This window comes from Anomalospiza imberbis, chromosome 3 (assembly GCF_031753505.1).
Source record: "Anomalospiza imberbis isolate Cuckoo-Finch-1a 21T00152 chromosome 3, ASM3175350v1, whole genome shotgun sequence".
Taxonomy (NCBI): Eukaryota; Metazoa; Chordata; class Aves; order Passeriformes; family Viduidae; genus Anomalospiza; species Anomalospiza imberbis.
The window spans coordinates 85,488,786-85,506,742 of NC_089683.1; the positions used below are offsets into that span (position 1 = coordinate 85,488,786).

Here is a 17,957-nt window from a genome sequence, read left to right on the forward strand (position 1 = left end):
TAGTTTATATCTGACAATTTAGCTTCTTGACTAACCCAATACTTTACCAAATATGGCCACTCACAGCAAAGTAGGTCTGGTAATTTGATCTAAGTTTGGCTAAATGCCTGCTAAGCTCAGCCTGTGAACCTCACCAGGTAGACCCTAAGGCTAATTTAAAGGAGGATTTAGAGAAAAATGACAAGGATACTATTCCATGTACTCACAGTGGGGCTGGAGTGAGCTACTTGCTGTCTCAGTAACATGCTAAAGTTTAACCCAGGAAAAATAGTTTATACTGAACATGCTACAAACAAGAAATGCAAAGAGAGCCAGTGCAGCAGTGAACAGTGAGCTAATGGAAAAACATCTGCTCCTCCGAGTTACGTACAGCAGGAAGTTTTTTTCCCTTTCGCAAAACACTTGTGATTTATTTATTTTATTCCATATGGGCCAGTTCCTGGGAAAAAGCTGTGTTAGAGGAGATGGGCTTTGTTCCACAAGAAAGTGTCGTTAGGGCCAGTGGGCTGAAGTCTCCAATGTGCTGGTCTGCAGCCATGGAGCCAGATCCTGGCAGTAGCCAAGGGTGTAGCCAGGCCCTCCCCTGCTGCCCCTCTGCTCACCCAGCACAACTTGTGTTTGCACAGCCTGCACATGGGCACTTCAGTGTTTTTCCTTCTCTGAGCTTTTAGCAGTCCTAAGCCCCCACAAGTTATTAGCTCTGTTATTAAAGGTGTTAATCAGGTGTGGGAGATATCTTTATTGATATGGCCAGAATAGCTGGGTCAGCTACTGTCCTGCAATGCAGCACTGGTTGTTGAGCCAATTCTAATGTTTTTCTTTCTTTTTTTTAAGTGCTTCCAAATTGTAGAATTTGAAATTTAGAACTTCCCCATTCACTGCTTGAGTTCTTGAGCTCCATAAATGCTGCTAATTTTTGTGTCTCTTTACAGTGACACAAAGCACTGTGAAAAGCTGGATTCTGGTGAGGGGGAACAAGAGAAAGTCCTTTATTACACTTCCATTTCTGAGGAGAATAAAGGTGTGCTGCAAAGATTACTCCCCTGCAGTATTTACTTGCTTGGAGGGATTAGGAGCACTTCAGCTTGTGATAGAAATGATAAAGTGAGCTGGTTTTGTCCCCTTTGAAATGAAGTTAAGAAGCCTGCAGTAGTTCTGCTGAGCCTCCTGGTTTAGCAAGCTCTGTTCTAGACTTGTGGTAGAGACTAAAGATCGCCAAATTCTCAATTTCTCTTCATCTGAACATCCTCAAGAAGGATTAATAAGTTTTGTTCTACACTTTGCAGTTTGGTTTATTTTATTTTCTGTCAATGAGGAATTAAAAATCAAAAGGATTCTTGCAGCCTTATGTCAGTACAGGGCATTTGGGATTGCCTCCTCCATTCCTGAGCCTTCTGGATGTTTCTCATTGCTAGAGCAGGATGTGAAACTTTGTGGACTGGTAATTCTTCAGCATCAACAATTGTCAAAGAGCACATACCTTTTCTGAAAATTTGGGACATGCAAACATTCACATGTGTCTTGAACACTCACTTGTGATGGAAACAGGCAGCAGCTACCAATGCCTTTTGTTAAGCATTCTGTAGAACATTTGCCAAGAGATGGGAAGAAACCTGTTGCACTGCCGGAGAATGACTGAGGGTACCGAAAACTAGCATTTCCTTAGCTGCTCAGTAAGTTTAAAGTGATAAAATGTAAGTGATAAAATGCACACAGTCATGAAGAAGGAAGCAGGACATTTGTTCATACCAGAGATAGAAAATAGGAATTTATACTTGACTGGGATATTAGTCATGTTTTGACTGCACCATTTGGTATAGAAGGTAGCTTGTGGCACTTCTGTGCTGCTTCCAAAAACCTTCACTCTAATGCTGCATTTGTAAATAAAGAAGCTTGGTGGTCATTTAAGGCCCTGTGAGACCTGAAGCATGGGAATTTAAAGCCAGTCCCTGGAATTCAGTTTGCATGCAAAGAAAGGATGTAAATCTGTTGCCACGGTCAAAAGAGCAAGTGCCTGAGCTCAGGTGTATGGGAACAAGCAGCAGTTTCTGTACTTCATGTCTATATCAAACGTTTGCATCAAATGAAATTATTGTAGTCAGGATATGCCTGGAGGAATCTTCTGTCTAATCTGCCACAAATTGTCAAGCTACTGTATGCAGGGTGGTGTCATAACATGGAACAATGATTAAACCTCACTTGCCAGCAAGGAAAGGCAGTGAGGGAACCCTGTGTCATGGTAATAGCCCTGTGTCATGGTAATAGTCACTGCTGATGGCAGAGCTGTCTCAGAATGGGTCTTTCCAGTTTAGCTAAGGGCTCCTGCTGTAACAAGCATTAATAACTCCTGAAGGCAGATGATGTGGAACAGAAGTGACCTTCCAACACCCTCACAGATGCTCTCACCTTCTTGAATGTGAAAGACTGCACTGCACTGTAGCATCCTGCTGGGCATTTGGCTGTTACCCTGGCCATGTCACTATGCAGTAACATTTTTGGGTTGGATGAGAGTAGAGTGCTTAAGATGCATCAGGCGCACACAACCAAGTGATGTGGAGCAGTCTACTTCGTGGGAGTTAAGTGCTGCCTCTTGGATAACACCAAACGTGATTCACAAGTAATGAAATTTTAACTCTTGCATTGTTCACATTGCAGAAAAACATTTCAGATCTGTTTGATTTCTTTAGGCTAGAATTAAAATTGTTGCTGCGGTGAGAAGCACTATCACTCTTGACCCTGCTTTGAAATGGGGAATAGAGTCAATGTTTAAGGTGATGTTGAACAGCTCTGTTTCTCAGAGAACAGTGTGATGCAGACATGACTGGATTACACTGTTGGTACACCCCTGATGGACTCCCTAACAGAACTCTGCAAATAATTTTATCTTGGACAAAATAAAGGGGCTGACTGTAGGGACACCCAGCTTTGACAGTGTTCTGGGAATTGCACTTGGTCTGTGCATTTGTTAGGGGTCTTTAGAGAGCAAGTAGATTATATGCTTCTGGCAATTTTCACTTGATTAAGGATCTTCACTGTAGATAAGCTTAAATGCTAGGAGAAATAGCGAAAAGAACTAGGAGCTTGTAATAGAAGTTAATAATAATCTCAGTGCAGAGGTGTGCTGCTCTCAGGGACTGGGCCCAGCATTAAAACAGGTGCATCAGTCCAGTTGCAAGTCCAGACAGAAGAGGCCATAGCCACAAGAACACAGTTGTTTGGACGAACAACAGAATAGGTTGGATAGTATTACAAGAGAGCACAAATGGGAAACAAAGTGGATCTGAGAAAGGAATGAATTGTGCTAGGCTGAACTTTGAAGTCAGCTGGACAGCTGTTCATGGTCTCAGGGTAGGCACAGGCTTCAAGAACTGAATGAAAGGAGAGAGTGAACGATTCAGCCTGTCTTGGCCTATCCATGCAGTGCACTCTCTCTTACCTGTAGGTAAGAGTGCTGAAATATTCCCTAATGTCATTCACACTCAGAGTTTTGATCATTACTCCAGAGAGAATAATAGATGAGTGGTACATACAGGATCATCATCTCTCTGCTCAGTAGCATTCAGAGAGCTTTTAGGTCAAAACAGAATGTAAATTTATTGAAGTTTTTATGGAGATGGTGTTAAGTGAGAGAGAGCAAGTAAGCTTGGCTTTAGAGTCAAAGCTCTGAAGAAGGTCAGTACCAAGAACAATCTGGTACAATAATGAGAGGTTCATAAATGGTTTCCCTGAAGCATTGACCCTTTCACAGGATAAGGATTACAGATACTAGATACCTGTGTCAGCATGAGAAGGTATTCTCTGCTTTAAAGTGAAGTGGAACTGGATGCCAAGTCTCTATAACAGAACTTCCTCACAAGGCTGCAAATTTGGTTAGATGTTATTTACAGCAAAATTAGGTTATATAAGGAGATAGGCTGATTAATCCAATGGTCAGGAAGCTGCTAACCCAGGTAACATGAAAGCAGGTGTTTGAGTACTTTCAGTACCACTGAGGGTTTTACCATGGTAAATTTTATAGGTCCTTGTTTTTTGAGTTTGATTGCTGCCTCTAGCTGTGTTTTTATTCCATGTTACATAAGCATATGTTGTTAATCTGTAAATAAAATGAGTGTGTAATAGAAGTGAAAAATGAGTTTACAGAAAACACATTTTAATGCAGACCTAAATGATGTCCTTTAATGTCTATTTTTAGCTGGGTAGCTAAAAATTTTAGCACTCCTTTCCTTTCGTAACCAAAAGGCACCCCTCTCATTCTTTTTTAAGCAAATTAGGACTCCCACACCATTAAATCATTTTTATTGACTATTGAGCCTGCAAAGAAACGGACTGAACTTTATTATGCTACATTACCATACCATAAAATGCAATTTGTAGTTCTTTTTTAGATTCTGTGTTGCTGTACTTCCTCTAAATAATTGTTATTACTGAAGAAGATTTACGGGCACCATAGAAAGAATAAGTACTCTCTATTTTACATGCATTGAAACACTGGCCGTGCATGATTTCACATCTAAACCCACTTGCTCCCAGTTCTGTTCTGAAATTAAACAAGTCACATGATGCTCTTAGTTGCTGATAGAGCTTTTAGTATGGCAGTATCCAGAAATTTGGCTGACTTCAAACAGTGCCAGGATTTCACCCCTTTTGTGCTGCTAAGTTTGTGCAAACTTTGGAGACGGAGTGTTCATCTTCAGGCTGTGAAGTGTCACTTTGCACATCCCCAGGCTCATTAATGCCACATGCATGGCATCAGCTGCTGTGCAGCACTTGGCAGGAAAATGCTCTGTTCCTTGGAAGTGCAAGGAAAATACTGTCCTCCCACCAATTATTTGCATAAGGCTGTGCACGTATTCAGCTTGACAAGGTACATGGCCTTGCCTTCTGTTGTTATAGATAGCTGCAGCCTCTTGGAGCCAAGGGAAGGGATGCATGCAGAGATTTTATGATTAACCAGGAAGAAATGCATATGAGTAATTCTGAAAGAGTATAACTCTTCTGAAGGAACTAATATTTTGCTCATGTTGACAGTCTTGGAGAATGACATTTATCTTGTACCACAACCTAGGGATGGCTGAGAAATATTCAAGCATTTTCTCAACAGTGTCTCACCCTTCTTCTAGGAGGGTCACCTCAGAAGTGGAAGGGTGTTCAGCGATGCTGTCACTTTACTATGGAATCATTTTTGGTGTGCCAGTAGAAATGCCATTTATGATCCCAGTCTCATGTCAGATAGGCCAAAGTGGAGCCTTCCCATGGTCAGGGAGGGGACTGCCTTTGAGATGCTTCCCTGTTCACCTCTAGCAAGCTCCACATCACCATGCCAAGTCCTCACAGTCACTTGGGTCTCCCAGTGTTTTGAAATTGGAGAGTTTCAAAGTTATTCAAGAGGAATTTTCACTCTAGTTTCCCCCCTCACAGAGACTTCCTAAGAATATTCACTGCCTTAAAAAGTCAGGACATTTAAGGTTGTGTCTAATTTCAGAATTGTTATTCTAAATCTGGAGCCTGAATTAATAATTTTGAATTGGACTCTTGAACTATCAATACTTACTGCATGACATCAGTTAAAAAAATATAAGAGAGAGAGACACTGAGTTTTTGTAGTGAGAGCATGTAGAACACAGGTTATGGACCAAAGAGCAATGCCTGCTGTATGAAGAGAATTATTTTATCTACATACGTGCTTATGTATGTGTGTATATGTATATATATAAAAACAGTTTCCCTTTTCAATTACATGTGGCAGTGAAAATTGAGTATCACTTTTTGACCCTTTGAAAGAATTAGAATATTTCAGTTGGAAGGGACCTACAACAATTATCCAGTCTAACACCACAATCATCTAGTCCAAATCCTGAGAAATGTTAAAGTTCAACCATGAGATATGTTATGAAATTTATTATGAGACATTATTTTATTAACAAGTTGACATTCAAACACATAAATATGCTTGTTACATTTTTTTTTCTAAGCAAACCACTAGGATAGTTGATGATAGTTCAAGAAAGTAAGTGAGCAGTCTCTTCCAAGAGCTGTATTTTGTTTTTCTGTAATGTATGAGGATGTAAATGGGTGAATACACAATAGAAATAAGTCTATAATATAAGAGCCTTTTGCTTTTAAGTTTCTGAACTATTAAGAGACAGTTGTCTCATAAACTTGCCAAATAAGAAGAGAAAAACACTTTTTGTCATCTTTTTAAATGGGAAAGTACTCTCCTAAGTAAGTTATTCAGTGTCCACCTCAGGCATGTCCTATTACTCTGACATTTTTGAAGTTCTCAGTAGACAGTGATGGCTTATTCTGTTCTTTTTTCTCCCCCAGATTATTTGGAAATACCTGTGATGACTCCAAGTAGCCCTGCTTCCTTAGGGCTCAGTTCAGCACTACTTACCTTCCCAGTGGAGGAACCCTTAAGGTCTTTGTCAGGACACCACCCAAAGGTGTCCATGAACATCTGTGTAGATCCCTTAAGCATTAGGAAAATATACATTCAGTGAATCCAGTAATGATAATAAGCACTAACCATAGTACTAAGCATTGTGCATGTTTTAATATGCTTAAGTCAGATGATATATAATTAATATGAAGAAAGGTCTCTGCTTCATTTCATCTAATGGCAGGATGTTCTTTGCTTTATTTTTATGGCTTGATGTTTTGTTTTTCCTTTAGCTGAACTCTTCCTGGAACAGCAGCATCTCAAAGAAGCAGGCTTTTGTACCCAGGAGGCAGCTAGTCTTTTCCCCACATCTCATGCTGTACTGTACATGCGTGGGAGGCTTGCGGAGATGAAAGGCAATTTGGAGGAGGCTAAGCAATTGTATGATGAAGCGCTCACAGTGAATCCAGCTGGAGTGGAAATTATGCACAGCCTGGTGAGTTTGTAGGGGCTCAGCTCTATTATAGTATTTATGCTCCTGATTAACTGTAATAAGAGGGGAGAGGGCTCATGCTTGCTCTGGATGCCATTGTTTTCCCAATCCTGAGAGCAAGTGACCATTCCAAGAATAAATTGGGTAGTTTGAACCTCTGTTTTAAGACTGGATTGAATTTTGTAAACTAATTAGGACTTGTGTCAAAAGTAAATACTTTAATTGACAAAGGTTGACACTTTAGGAAATCAGTTCACTGCTTTGTCTTTGCTGCTTTTCCTTCTAAATGTTATGCATTTTAAACAAGCAGTACATGGTTGTTTGAAAGATCAGAACTAAATAACTATAGGTAGATAGATATGGGGTTTGTAAAATTTGGGCTGGTTTCTTGTGTCTGCTAAAATCAGGATAAACTATGAGTTTACAATAAAATGGAATCTGTTGCTGTCATAAGCTGCAGCTTGGTTCCAGCCTTGTGTAGGGGCAGGGACTCCACACTTAAGAGGATTATTTGGTAACACTCCCACTCAGCAAGTAGTCTTTTTCTGTGGCACCAAGCCCAAACCAAACTGTTTTCCAGACACTGGGCCTAAAGCTTAATAATAATCATACAGTGGGCTTTGTGGAAGACTAAAACCCAGTTTTCTTGTGAAATCAGAGCAGTTAAACATATTTCATCAATGGTGTGTCTTGTTAACTGTAGCCCTTATCAGGTCTCTCAATAATTTTAGAAGTTTGTCTTAACAAACTTAATTTTTACAGGAATTCTATATCCACGTGACTGTTTAGTGTCTTTGCTAGCATATTTGTATCTCCTGGCATAAATTTGATCCTGATGAGGTTTGCTGGCACTCCCAAAATTGAAGAGGTATCAGTGTAAAAGAGATCAAATGTTAAGTGAAGTTACAATTAGCAAAAATAGTAGAACCTACAGGTAAAGGGCAAGATATTTAGTAATAATTAATGTTCAGTACAAAAATAGCATATGTTATCTGGTACATGTCAGGAGAATGTTACAAGGCTGATGTACACATCAGTCTTATATGGGGCAATAATATTACTTTGTTGTTTGATATAGCCTTCACAAATTCACTCAGTAAAAACCTAGCTAGATGGAATGGTGTTCTTTGCTCTGTCGTAATTTAGAAGTTGCTGATACCAGAGAAGCCATCAAATTAGATGCCAACATTATACTAATAGCTCTCATTTTTGTCTTATTTTATGGACATAACCACATTCTGAGTCTTCACATTTCAGTTGCTTGCAGTTTTCTGAAACTATAGTATCTTGGAATAAAAATTTCCAAGGTGCACATCTCAGATGTTCTGGCCCAGTTTACTTCAGAAAATATCATTCCAACATGGCTTTGCTGTTTCTGAAAAGGAGGCCAAAGAGGAGACCTTAAAAGCTTCTGCAATATCTTCTTTATGGTGCCTTGTTATCTCCAGGTTTTCTCAGGAGTGGGTAATACATGAATGTGCTTTTTACCATAATCTTTCCTAGGTTATCCAAGTTGTAACCTTTAAAAAACACATATATGCTTAGGAGGTAAGTATTTCTGAAAATTTTAAGAAGTCTGTGAATGCTTATTCCCCTCAAACTCCAGTAATTTTCAAGAAGGGCAAGAGAATGACTCTTGTAACTACAGGCCTGTCTCACTTCAGTGACTGGTAAAATTATAGATGTTATTCCAGGAGGTATTGAAAAACACCTGAAAGATGGTGCAGTTGTTGTCACAGCCAGCATGGGTTCATGAGGGCACCTGTCCTGGGACCATTGTGGTGTACGTACAGCATGCGGCACAAGAGGCTGGAAAGCTGCTTCGCGGGAATGGACCTGGGGGTCCTGGTCAATGACAAGATGAACACGAGTCAGCAGTGCCCTGGCAGTCAGGAGGGCCAGCCCTGTCCTGGTGGGCATCAGGCACAGCGTCACAGCCAGGCAAGGGAGGGGATTGTCCTGCTCTGCTCTGCACTGGGATGGTCTCACCTCAAGTGCTGGGGGCAGTTTGGCGTGCCACAGTGTAATAAGTGTAAAACTATTAGAGAGTTGCTCAAAGGAGGGCAAGCAAAACAGTGAAGCCATATGAGGAGCAGCTGAGGTCACTTTGTCAGTTCAGCCTGGAGAAGAGGAGACTGAGGACAGATCTCATTGCAGTTAGAACTTCCTCATGAGGGGAAGAGGAGGGACAGGCACTGATCCCTCTCTGTGGTGACCAGTGACAGGACCTGAGGGAATGGCCTGAAGTTGTGTCCGGGAGGGTTAGGTTGGATATAAGGTAAAGATTCTTCACCCAGAGGATGTTTGGGCACAGGAATGGCATCCCAGAGAAGTGGTCACAGCACTGAGCCTGCCAGAGTTCAGGAAGCAATTGGACAACGCTCTCAGACACATGATGTGACTCTTTGGGCTGCCTTGTGTGAGACCAAGAGAGGGTCTTGATGATGCTTGTGGGTCCCTTCCAGTTCAGAGTATTCTGTGATGATGTTTTAGTCAAGGCATGGTTGTAAAATTCAGAAGAGCTGAAAAAGACAGTAAGATGAGAAATTTGTGGGTAGAGACTCAGTCTGTAAGCAAGTAGGGAAGAGGAAAGAAATTGAAAAAGTGGGAGAAATACAGATACATAGAAAATAGGGTAAGATAGATAAAGCCAGATAAGACTGAATAGATAAGAAGACACATGGATGGAGGGGTGAGCATGCTGGAAAGAGTGAATTAAAGGGGTCAATCTTAGGAGAATGACAAAAGAGCGGGAACCTGTAAGAGTACTTCCTTTCCATGTCCTTCAATCTCCTTAAAATTCTGAATCGTCTCATGCTGGTGCCAGCAAATATCACTTGAAAATCACTTGCTTAAGATGTACCTCTCCTCCTTTAACTTGGCCCTGCTGGCAGACTGTAGTTCACACCTGTTAGCTAAGATAGCAAAGGTCTGGTCTATCCCTGCTGATATGAATCATGGCAGTCCTTTATGTGCTTTTCCAAAAGCTAGGAAATTGCACATAACAAGTTAGAAGCATCTGATGAGCAGTATAGAAAAGTCTGTAAAGAAATTAATCATTCTGCCTTCAGAATAGAGCTGCAATAATGTGCAGTAAACAAGGCTTTTAGGGCTATACATCAAATAAAAAGGGCGAAAATAAAATACTGAATGGCTGCTAGCTAGGTGATTTTGTCCTGTGTACTGAATGAGACACTGTCCCCATGAGAACTTAAGACTGGGTTTATGCAATTGAGAATGTAATGTGACAAGTGGTAAATTCTGAATCTCCTCGAGGCCATCAGAAGAAAACTTAATGTCTTTCTGAAATGTATGTATTAGCCAAGTACTAGCTGTACTTTCATTAAAAATACAAGTTCTTGAGCACAGTATGTTCAGTCCCCTACCAGAGAGAAATACATGTCTTGGATTATGCAAGAGGGCAAACTAGATTATGAGCTAGTTCCAAGGGGTTTGAAATGATGCAAGACATGTACACAGGCAGATGTAATTGAATTCACACATGTTTTCTGTGCTTGAATACATTGTTTTCCCACTCCATTAGTACTGTTGTGGATATGTAATAATTTAGAGAAGGAGGATCCGGTTGTGAGAATTACTGTTTGACTTGGTACAATTGCCATCCAAATGACCTAGTCCACTTTAAGAGAAAACTCTGCTGTAGACAGTGCCAAGCCTCCCTGGTGTATCAGCATCAATTAGAAAAGTAGTCATGTCTCTTCCCCTGGGCTCTTGGAACTGGGTTGTCAAAGCTATATTTGGAAAATTCCAACCTGAAGAGTGTTGCTGGCTTTAAATGAAGGGCACAGATCTAGCAATGAATGAGTCCATTGGATGTCAGTAACTTCACCTTTACCCTGGGGTAGAGTCACCACCATAATACACACAAGCTGTCTCTGTGCAGCTGAAAATGGCTGTGTTTTGCTGTGACTGTAGTGTGTTTACAATAGCAGTCAAATCAGCGTGCTTTCCATATAAAGCATGCTGCAGCATGGCAGAGCAGCACCATGCAGTGGCACTGCAGTGCCAGGCATGTCCCCAGAGGGTGGGTGCCGTGCTCTGCTTCATCCCAGGGGCCTTTGGCACTTCGTGTCCAGTGCTGTGGTTGGAAACCACAGGCACTTCCAAAACACCACACACAGCAGCTGTGCTGCTTCCTGTAACACTTGAAGTTTCTGAGTAATGTCACAGGATCCTTAAGCCTGTATCAGGAATCCACCATTAGCCTTTACAGAGTAAGTACTAGTGTCTAATACCCAATCTAAGGAAGTGTATTTGTTGAGGAATTTTGTTTTCATTTGAAAAAGACACCAAGAATCAGTTTTTGGGGCTATTTGAAGCATAATCCTAGTGAGGTGAGCAGCTACTCCTTTGGTTAGATAGCTGTTTGTAGCCAGAAACAATCAGCTTGGTTTGGCCCCTAAAAATTGTACATCCTGTGAGACCATAGTTTCTTTAATAAATGCAGCTTGCTAGGGTTCTTTTTCCACATTTCTCCTGATGCTATCTCAAAAATTTCTGTCATCCCTGCCTTTACTAGAACAGTTCTGTTTCTTTCTTCCCTTTCACAAGCTCCTTCTGAGGCCTGCTTGCAAGAGTCATAGAACATTTCTCCGTCCTGGGGGCTGATGGAGTTTCTACTTTCTATCTTTGCTAGTCTGGAAACAAGGGCTTCGTCCATATATCCTTCTCTTACACTGTGACCTGTGACAGCACATTTCTACAACCAAATAATTATGGTTTTCTTCAGTATGTACCAAATTTGGTTATATAACATCATGCAATACACAGCTTTTGGGATGGTGATAACAAAACTGATATGTGCCCAACCAAGTCAGAAAATATAAGCTGGGGCAGATGACACCTCCTTTTAAAGCAATACACAAATCCACCTACCTTTATGTAACTAGAGAAAGACACTGAAAATTGTTAGTTCCCAGCCACTGTGCTTTCAGTACCATTCTCACTTTTGATTCAGAGGAGGAGAAAATCAATGCCAGCCTGTTGGATTTGAGTCCAAAAGCTCTGTATGTGATATTGCAAGTTAAACTGAACATGTACTAAGATATTTGGAAGACTCCTGCCCAGCATGCATTTCACATAGCACTTTGTCAAGTCACAGTAACTCTCAACATGTTTTAGTTCAGGGAAGAAGAGAAAGAATTGTGAATTTAAAAGGGAAGGAAATGGGCACCCTCATCTCCATCGCTATGCCAGATTTAATGAAAACAATAAAAAATACCATCAAAACAAAGCAAAAAAAGTGTTTGACTCATACTTGGATATTACTGAATGCAGTGAAAAACTATAATGATTTATTTATCTTGAAGGTTGGGTATCAGAATGCTGTGTAGCTGTCTGCAGTACCTCATCCCTATCCTAGGTAGCAAAACAAAGTTGCTATATATTGGGTTTTGTTCATAATGTGTCCCTGTTCATAATGTGTTTTGTGACCATGTGAATGGGTGGGAACACGATCTTGTGATCACATTTGACTTGCTCCATAATGAAATCAAAGAGAATATACGGCTAACAGAGATTGTGCTAATCATGAGAGTTGTTCTTTGGCTGTCATCTGCACCACAAAACATAAGATTGGCAGTCATGCAGGAAGGGTTCACAGTCACAGAGTACTTTCCAACTGAAGTTGGAAAAACAAACTGGATTTAAGTCACCTAAGATGGGCCAACAAATTGACTGTAGGCTGCTGGGTGACCATCGTTTTCCAGGATTAGTGTAGATTGTGGCTGTTCCACAGGAAGGCCTGGTTATTGTCTAGAAGTTCTTTGTGGTAGATGCAGTTGGGGACATATTACCTACATACCAGAATCACAGAATGGTTGAGGTTGGAAGGGATCTTGGGAGATCTTGTAGTCCAACTCCAGCTCCCTCCTTAACAGGTTCAGCTAGAGTAGGGTACCAGGACCATGTCCAGCTGGGCAAATTGCTCCGAGGATGGAGCAGCCTCTGTGTGATCTCTTCCAGTGTTTGATCACCCTTAAAGTAAACAAACCTTTGAGTAATGTTTAAATTTAATTTCTTATGTTCCCGTTTGTGCCCTTTCAGTCACGGGATGTCCCTGAGAAGTTCTAAGAGGTTCCACTTCTTTGCATCTTACCATCAGATATTTAACTGTACTGGTAATTTCTCTCCTGTCTTCTACAAGGCTGAACAGTCCCAGCTCTCAGCTTCTCCTTGTATGACAGATGCTCCAGTTCCTTGCTGATCTCGATGTCCCTTTCCCTGGACTCTCTCCAGTATGTCCATGTCTTCCTTGTCCTAGAGAGCCCAGAACTGGACACAGTACTCCAGGTGTGGCCTCACCAGTGCTGAGTGCAGGTGCAGCATGAACTCCCTCAACCTTTTGGCAGCACTCTTCCTAATGCAGCCCAGGATACTGTGAGCTGCCTTTGCTGCAAGGGCACATTGCTGGCCCATGGCCAGCTGCTTGTTCACCAAGTTCTTTTCTGCAAAACTATGTTGGATTCAGCCATCACCCCTCCTCTCCAAAGTGAATCTGAAGCTATTACCAGGAATTTTTTTCTGCAGGTAGATACTAAACATAACATTGGCTTGACTGTATCAGGTCAGGCCAGAGGTTCAACTACTCCTTCTCACCAGCAGCAGCAAAGAAGTGGCTAGGAAGGAATGAGGCCAGGGCAGGCATACATGGTACTTCTAAGGTTAGGACTTAGCTTGAGGACATCCCAAAGTAGAGGTGCATTGTACTTGCATAGTAATTCCCAGTGGATTTTTCCTTCATGAGCTTGTCTTGAGCCTGTGTTAGAGCTTTCATCATCCACAATACCCTTTGGCAAGGAGACCCACAGGTTTCTTTTCTGCTATACAAAGAACTGCCAGATTCTCTGTGTTCTTGATGCAGCTCTTCTTAGCGCACTGATGCACCTTATTCTCACTTTGGAAGACGTAACTTATTGCTGATTCTTATTCATCCCCTTCCCATAACTGATTTTGCAGGTATCTGTCACTGAACCAGTTCCATTGTTTTCATTATTGCTGTTACCTCTCTCTGAACTTCTTACTGTTCTTTTTAAGATGAGCAGGCTAGAGCAAATAATGGATTTACAGAAAAATAGCTTAGCTTCAAAGGCAGTGGTTTAGATTCAGTGTTTAAAAAAACCCTCTCTACCCCTTAATCTTTTACTCACATAATTATATACATTTTCATAGAAATACTAGAAATAGTGTTCTATTTCAGCTGGTTTGTATTAACCTGATTTTTTAATCAAAATTTCTATCTCCTCATGCCTGTAGGGGCTGGATTTTATTTTCTGAATGGTCAGCACCTGTGATAAATGTTTGCTTATATATAATAGCAGTAAGCAGTGTAACACCTGTCTCAGATCCTTGCAGAGATGTCGGTGTCCCGGTCTGTGAGTACAACACAGCCAGCAAGTGTGCTGTTCTAGCCTTTGCTAGATAGATATATATACACACTTCATTTTGTTTGCCAGAGGCATCCTTTTAGCTGGCAGAACACAAATCATGCTCTGCTGGTAATGCTAGAAGCTGAAAAGCTTGATTGAGAACAGATTTTTTTATAGATTATGTTCCTTTTGCCCAAGATAAGTGCATTGCTCTTGATTAGATTTGAGTGTTTAAAAACTATATGATGCTTTATTTAAATCTTCTGCTCTTAATTGTTCAGTGGGGTGCAAAGGCTGAATAAAAAGATTTTACAAAGTCTTGGACTGTTTAATTTGCCTTTCATTGTGTACTTAGGATGCAATTTCATGTTCATTTTAGAAAAGTCAACCTATTGTCTCCAGACTCACATTTGGTAGCATTAGGGTAATTTGAAGACTACAGTTTCTACTGATTAGTACATGGAAATGAATTATTTCTGATCATTTATTTCATTTTACAGTATGGTGCATGCATCCTTGTTTTCAAAGGCATCCATTCACATAATAAAACATGGCTTGATTGCTTAATATTTTCAAGGATGACGTGTTACTTCCTTGGGGATTTGTTTCATGCTGCTATGCAGTAATGGTATAAATGACAGGGCAGATTCTCTGCATGGGTAAATTATCATGGCTCCGTCATACCAAGGTTTGTATGTCTTGTAAGGTAGCTAGGATGCTAATTAAAACCATTTTTACCTTGAAAACTGAAATTAGAATGCTTTCTGTGCTTAAATGTGAGAACAAAAAAGCTTAGTTTTCACATTAATGGAGTTACTTATCTTCTGAGGAGTTGCTTTGTGTCTGTAGTTTACCCAGTTTGTTGCCTGTTTTGTAGATAGGTATGCTGTGGTCTGTTTCCATTTTCTAGTGACATTTCTTGCTCAGTTTTTTATATTTGTGTACAGAGAATTGAATGTGACAATTAAAATGCATCCCCCAGTCGCTAGGACAACTGTGCATTTGTCCTAAGTGTAATTAGGTGGATAATTGTATCTGGAGAGACACAGCGAATGACCTGGTTTTGTCTGTTCTGGAGAGACTTCTTCCTGCTGCTCCCCTTGCTCCTGCTTAGGTAAAGGTAGTAAGCAGAGTTAAGGACTGGGCAATTTTGAGGAATTGGACAGTTGTACTACTTTTGTGATACAGAAAAATAGTTTTCATTATCACAGCTACTACTTAAGAGGAATCTTTGAGAAACTGCTGTCATAAGAACTTGAATTGCAGTAGGTAATGCCTGCAAAATAAATTTTAAACTATTCTTTAGCGTGCAAAACCACTGAAGATTTACTCATAATACTTTCTAAGGGTCTGGGGTTTTTTTCCTTAATACACATATACTTTACGTTCATTACTTTGAATATTTTTGTATGGTGTCGGATGTAAAATGTAAAACAGAATGTAAAACCTGCTTCAAGAGATGGCTATTTTAAAGTTTGAAGGTATGTATTGACTAAGTTTTTTATTACATTCTGTCTGTGTGATCCTAGGTTGGTGAGGCTTATGAGGTATTCTAAAAATGCACAGAGAGAAATATACCAAGCAATACTGCATGTTAAAGTACTTCAGATACTCCCTATAGCATATCCTCCAGGGCTGAGGAGCCACGAGCTGTGCTCTTGGGACTGTGCGGGGGTGGTGCTGCAGAGGAGATTCTTGGTGTCTCAGAGAGAGAGACAGGGAGCACCCAAAGCAAATGTATGAGAGCAAGCAAGCTCCAGGTTTCTCTTCCCAAACTAAGCACCGTTTCCTGGTATTTATCAAAGCACTTCAGGCTGAGGCTTTGCTACTATTCCAGAGAGCAAAAAGCTGCAACTCCGTCATTTTCCATTGAAGGCAATTCAGTGGAGAGGCTGGAGAGGAGGTGGGGCTCTGGCTCTCACCATTGCTGGCTTGGCCAGCCCTGCTGCACTTTCAGCTCCGATTATGTGTTACACTTTACTCTAAACCTCTGTAAAACAGGGATGAAGCTACTAATCTACTTCATCTGGGGTTTGTGGAGCTTGATTAATAAAAGTACATACTTTCAGATGACAGAAACACTGTAAGCACAAAATCTTATTTATTCTAATTATATGTCTAGATGCATTTATTCATGTGGGATTTTGGACCACAAATTATTTTAGACTAAGTACTGCAACTCTTCAGCACAAATTATGTGCTTTACAGCTTTGAGTACCCTTATGTCCCTAACTCTGAAGTAGTGGTGAAAACATCATCGTGGTAGGAGTGGCATTTAGGAGGCAGATCTGCAAACTCTTCCTCTAGCAAGGATTTGTTTTCATTAGAGGAATCTTCTGTGCCTGTGTGTTGTGCCTTGCCCGCAACTGTATGGATACATTGTTACAGTGGTACTGTGAAGGACAGAGTAAAACTGAAGCAGATGTGACTCTGAGGAGTTTCTAGCACAGCCCTCTCCTCTTCCTGGGGTTAAGATATGACAATGCCTGCCAAAAATAGCTTTTTGCAAGGGGAGGGAGGGTGCTTCCTTTCTCTGGCAGTGAATGTATCCTCCTGCTCTGCAAATTCAGTACAAGTAAACACCCTTGTAACAGTATATGTCTGCAGTTTTTCCCTGGTGAGAAAGAGTTTGGATTTTTTAAGGGAGTGATGACAGACCTAAAGGTAGAAGCAGCATTAGAATAATAGTCATTACAAGCAATTCCAAAAATTGAGCAACCTTGAATGAAGTGCCTTTTTGTTTTCTTTTCCTTTCTTATGTAAATAATAGTGACAGTCAACAGGAGATTTGAGCCACCCAAAGGAAGACCAGTGACTTCTTCTGCCCTGGAGCTCTGAGAGCTACAGACACTGGGACTCTCTTAGGTCTACCTAATATGGAGTGCACAAGAAAACACTGCAAGGGTGAATTTGCTAAGTCCTAATATCCAGCAGGATATTTTTGGACTTCTCTGATAGTACAAAACATTTAAACATTTCAGCCCATCCCATAAGTTTTCCCTCCATGTGGATAAGTCCCTATATGCCATTAACAATTTTTCTCACTACTTTTTTCTTCTGTTCAATGCACTGCATTTCTCCAGTACATTTGGAGAACAGGCAGATGGTGATATATAGGTGCATAAGAGAGAAGGGGAGGGGAAGGAATTGGAAGGAACAGAAGAGACAGAAAAAAAGCATAGACTACTGCTTACTTTAAAAATACCAAGATAAAGCACTGACCATTCAGAGACAGTTAAAATCACTTTTTTCTTCTTCCATTAGCTGTTCCATAGGATGTTTCTTCCTTTTTCATCTCTCTCCACCTTGTAGGTCTCTGCAAGACGTGAACCCAAGCTTGATTTGCCCTAGATGGCTTTTTTCAATGCTATTCATTTGCTATTTTATCAAAGAAAGGTAAAATTCAATAAGAATCTTAAGTGAACTTAGAAAAAAGTGATGGCTTTTTTCAATGCTATTCATTTGCTATTTTATCAAAGAAAGGTAAAATTCAATAAGAATCTTAAGTGAACTTAGGTCAGAAGCTTGTTCCCGTGGAGTTGAGAGAGTATCTGAAAGCAACAGAACAGGCAATCCATGACCAAGAAACTGGGAGGAAGTCCTCAGCCCTTTGTAAAACTCAACTCCCGACTCAGGAACTTACTATACGTTTCCTGTTTGCTCTTCACAACATCTAAAATTGTGCCTTTTTTAAGGT

At 40.7% G+C, this 17,957-nt stretch overlaps 1 protein-coding gene across 7 annotated transcripts in view; it reads left to right on the forward strand.

Annotated features, from left to right (window-relative positions):
- The window catches only part of TTC7A (tetratricopeptide repeat domain 7A), a 205,865-nt gene that overhangs the window by 125,197 nt on the left and 62,711 nt on the right, over positions 1-17,957 (forward strand). For all 7 annotated transcript variants that reach the window (XM_068185514.1, XM_068185513.1, XM_068185512.1 and 4 more), the window contains one exon: positions 6,673-6,875. In XM_068185514.1, the coding sequence (XP_068041615.1) occupies positions 6,673-6,875 (203 nt within the window). The remainder of the gene's footprint in view (positions 1-6,672; positions 6,876-17,957) is intronic.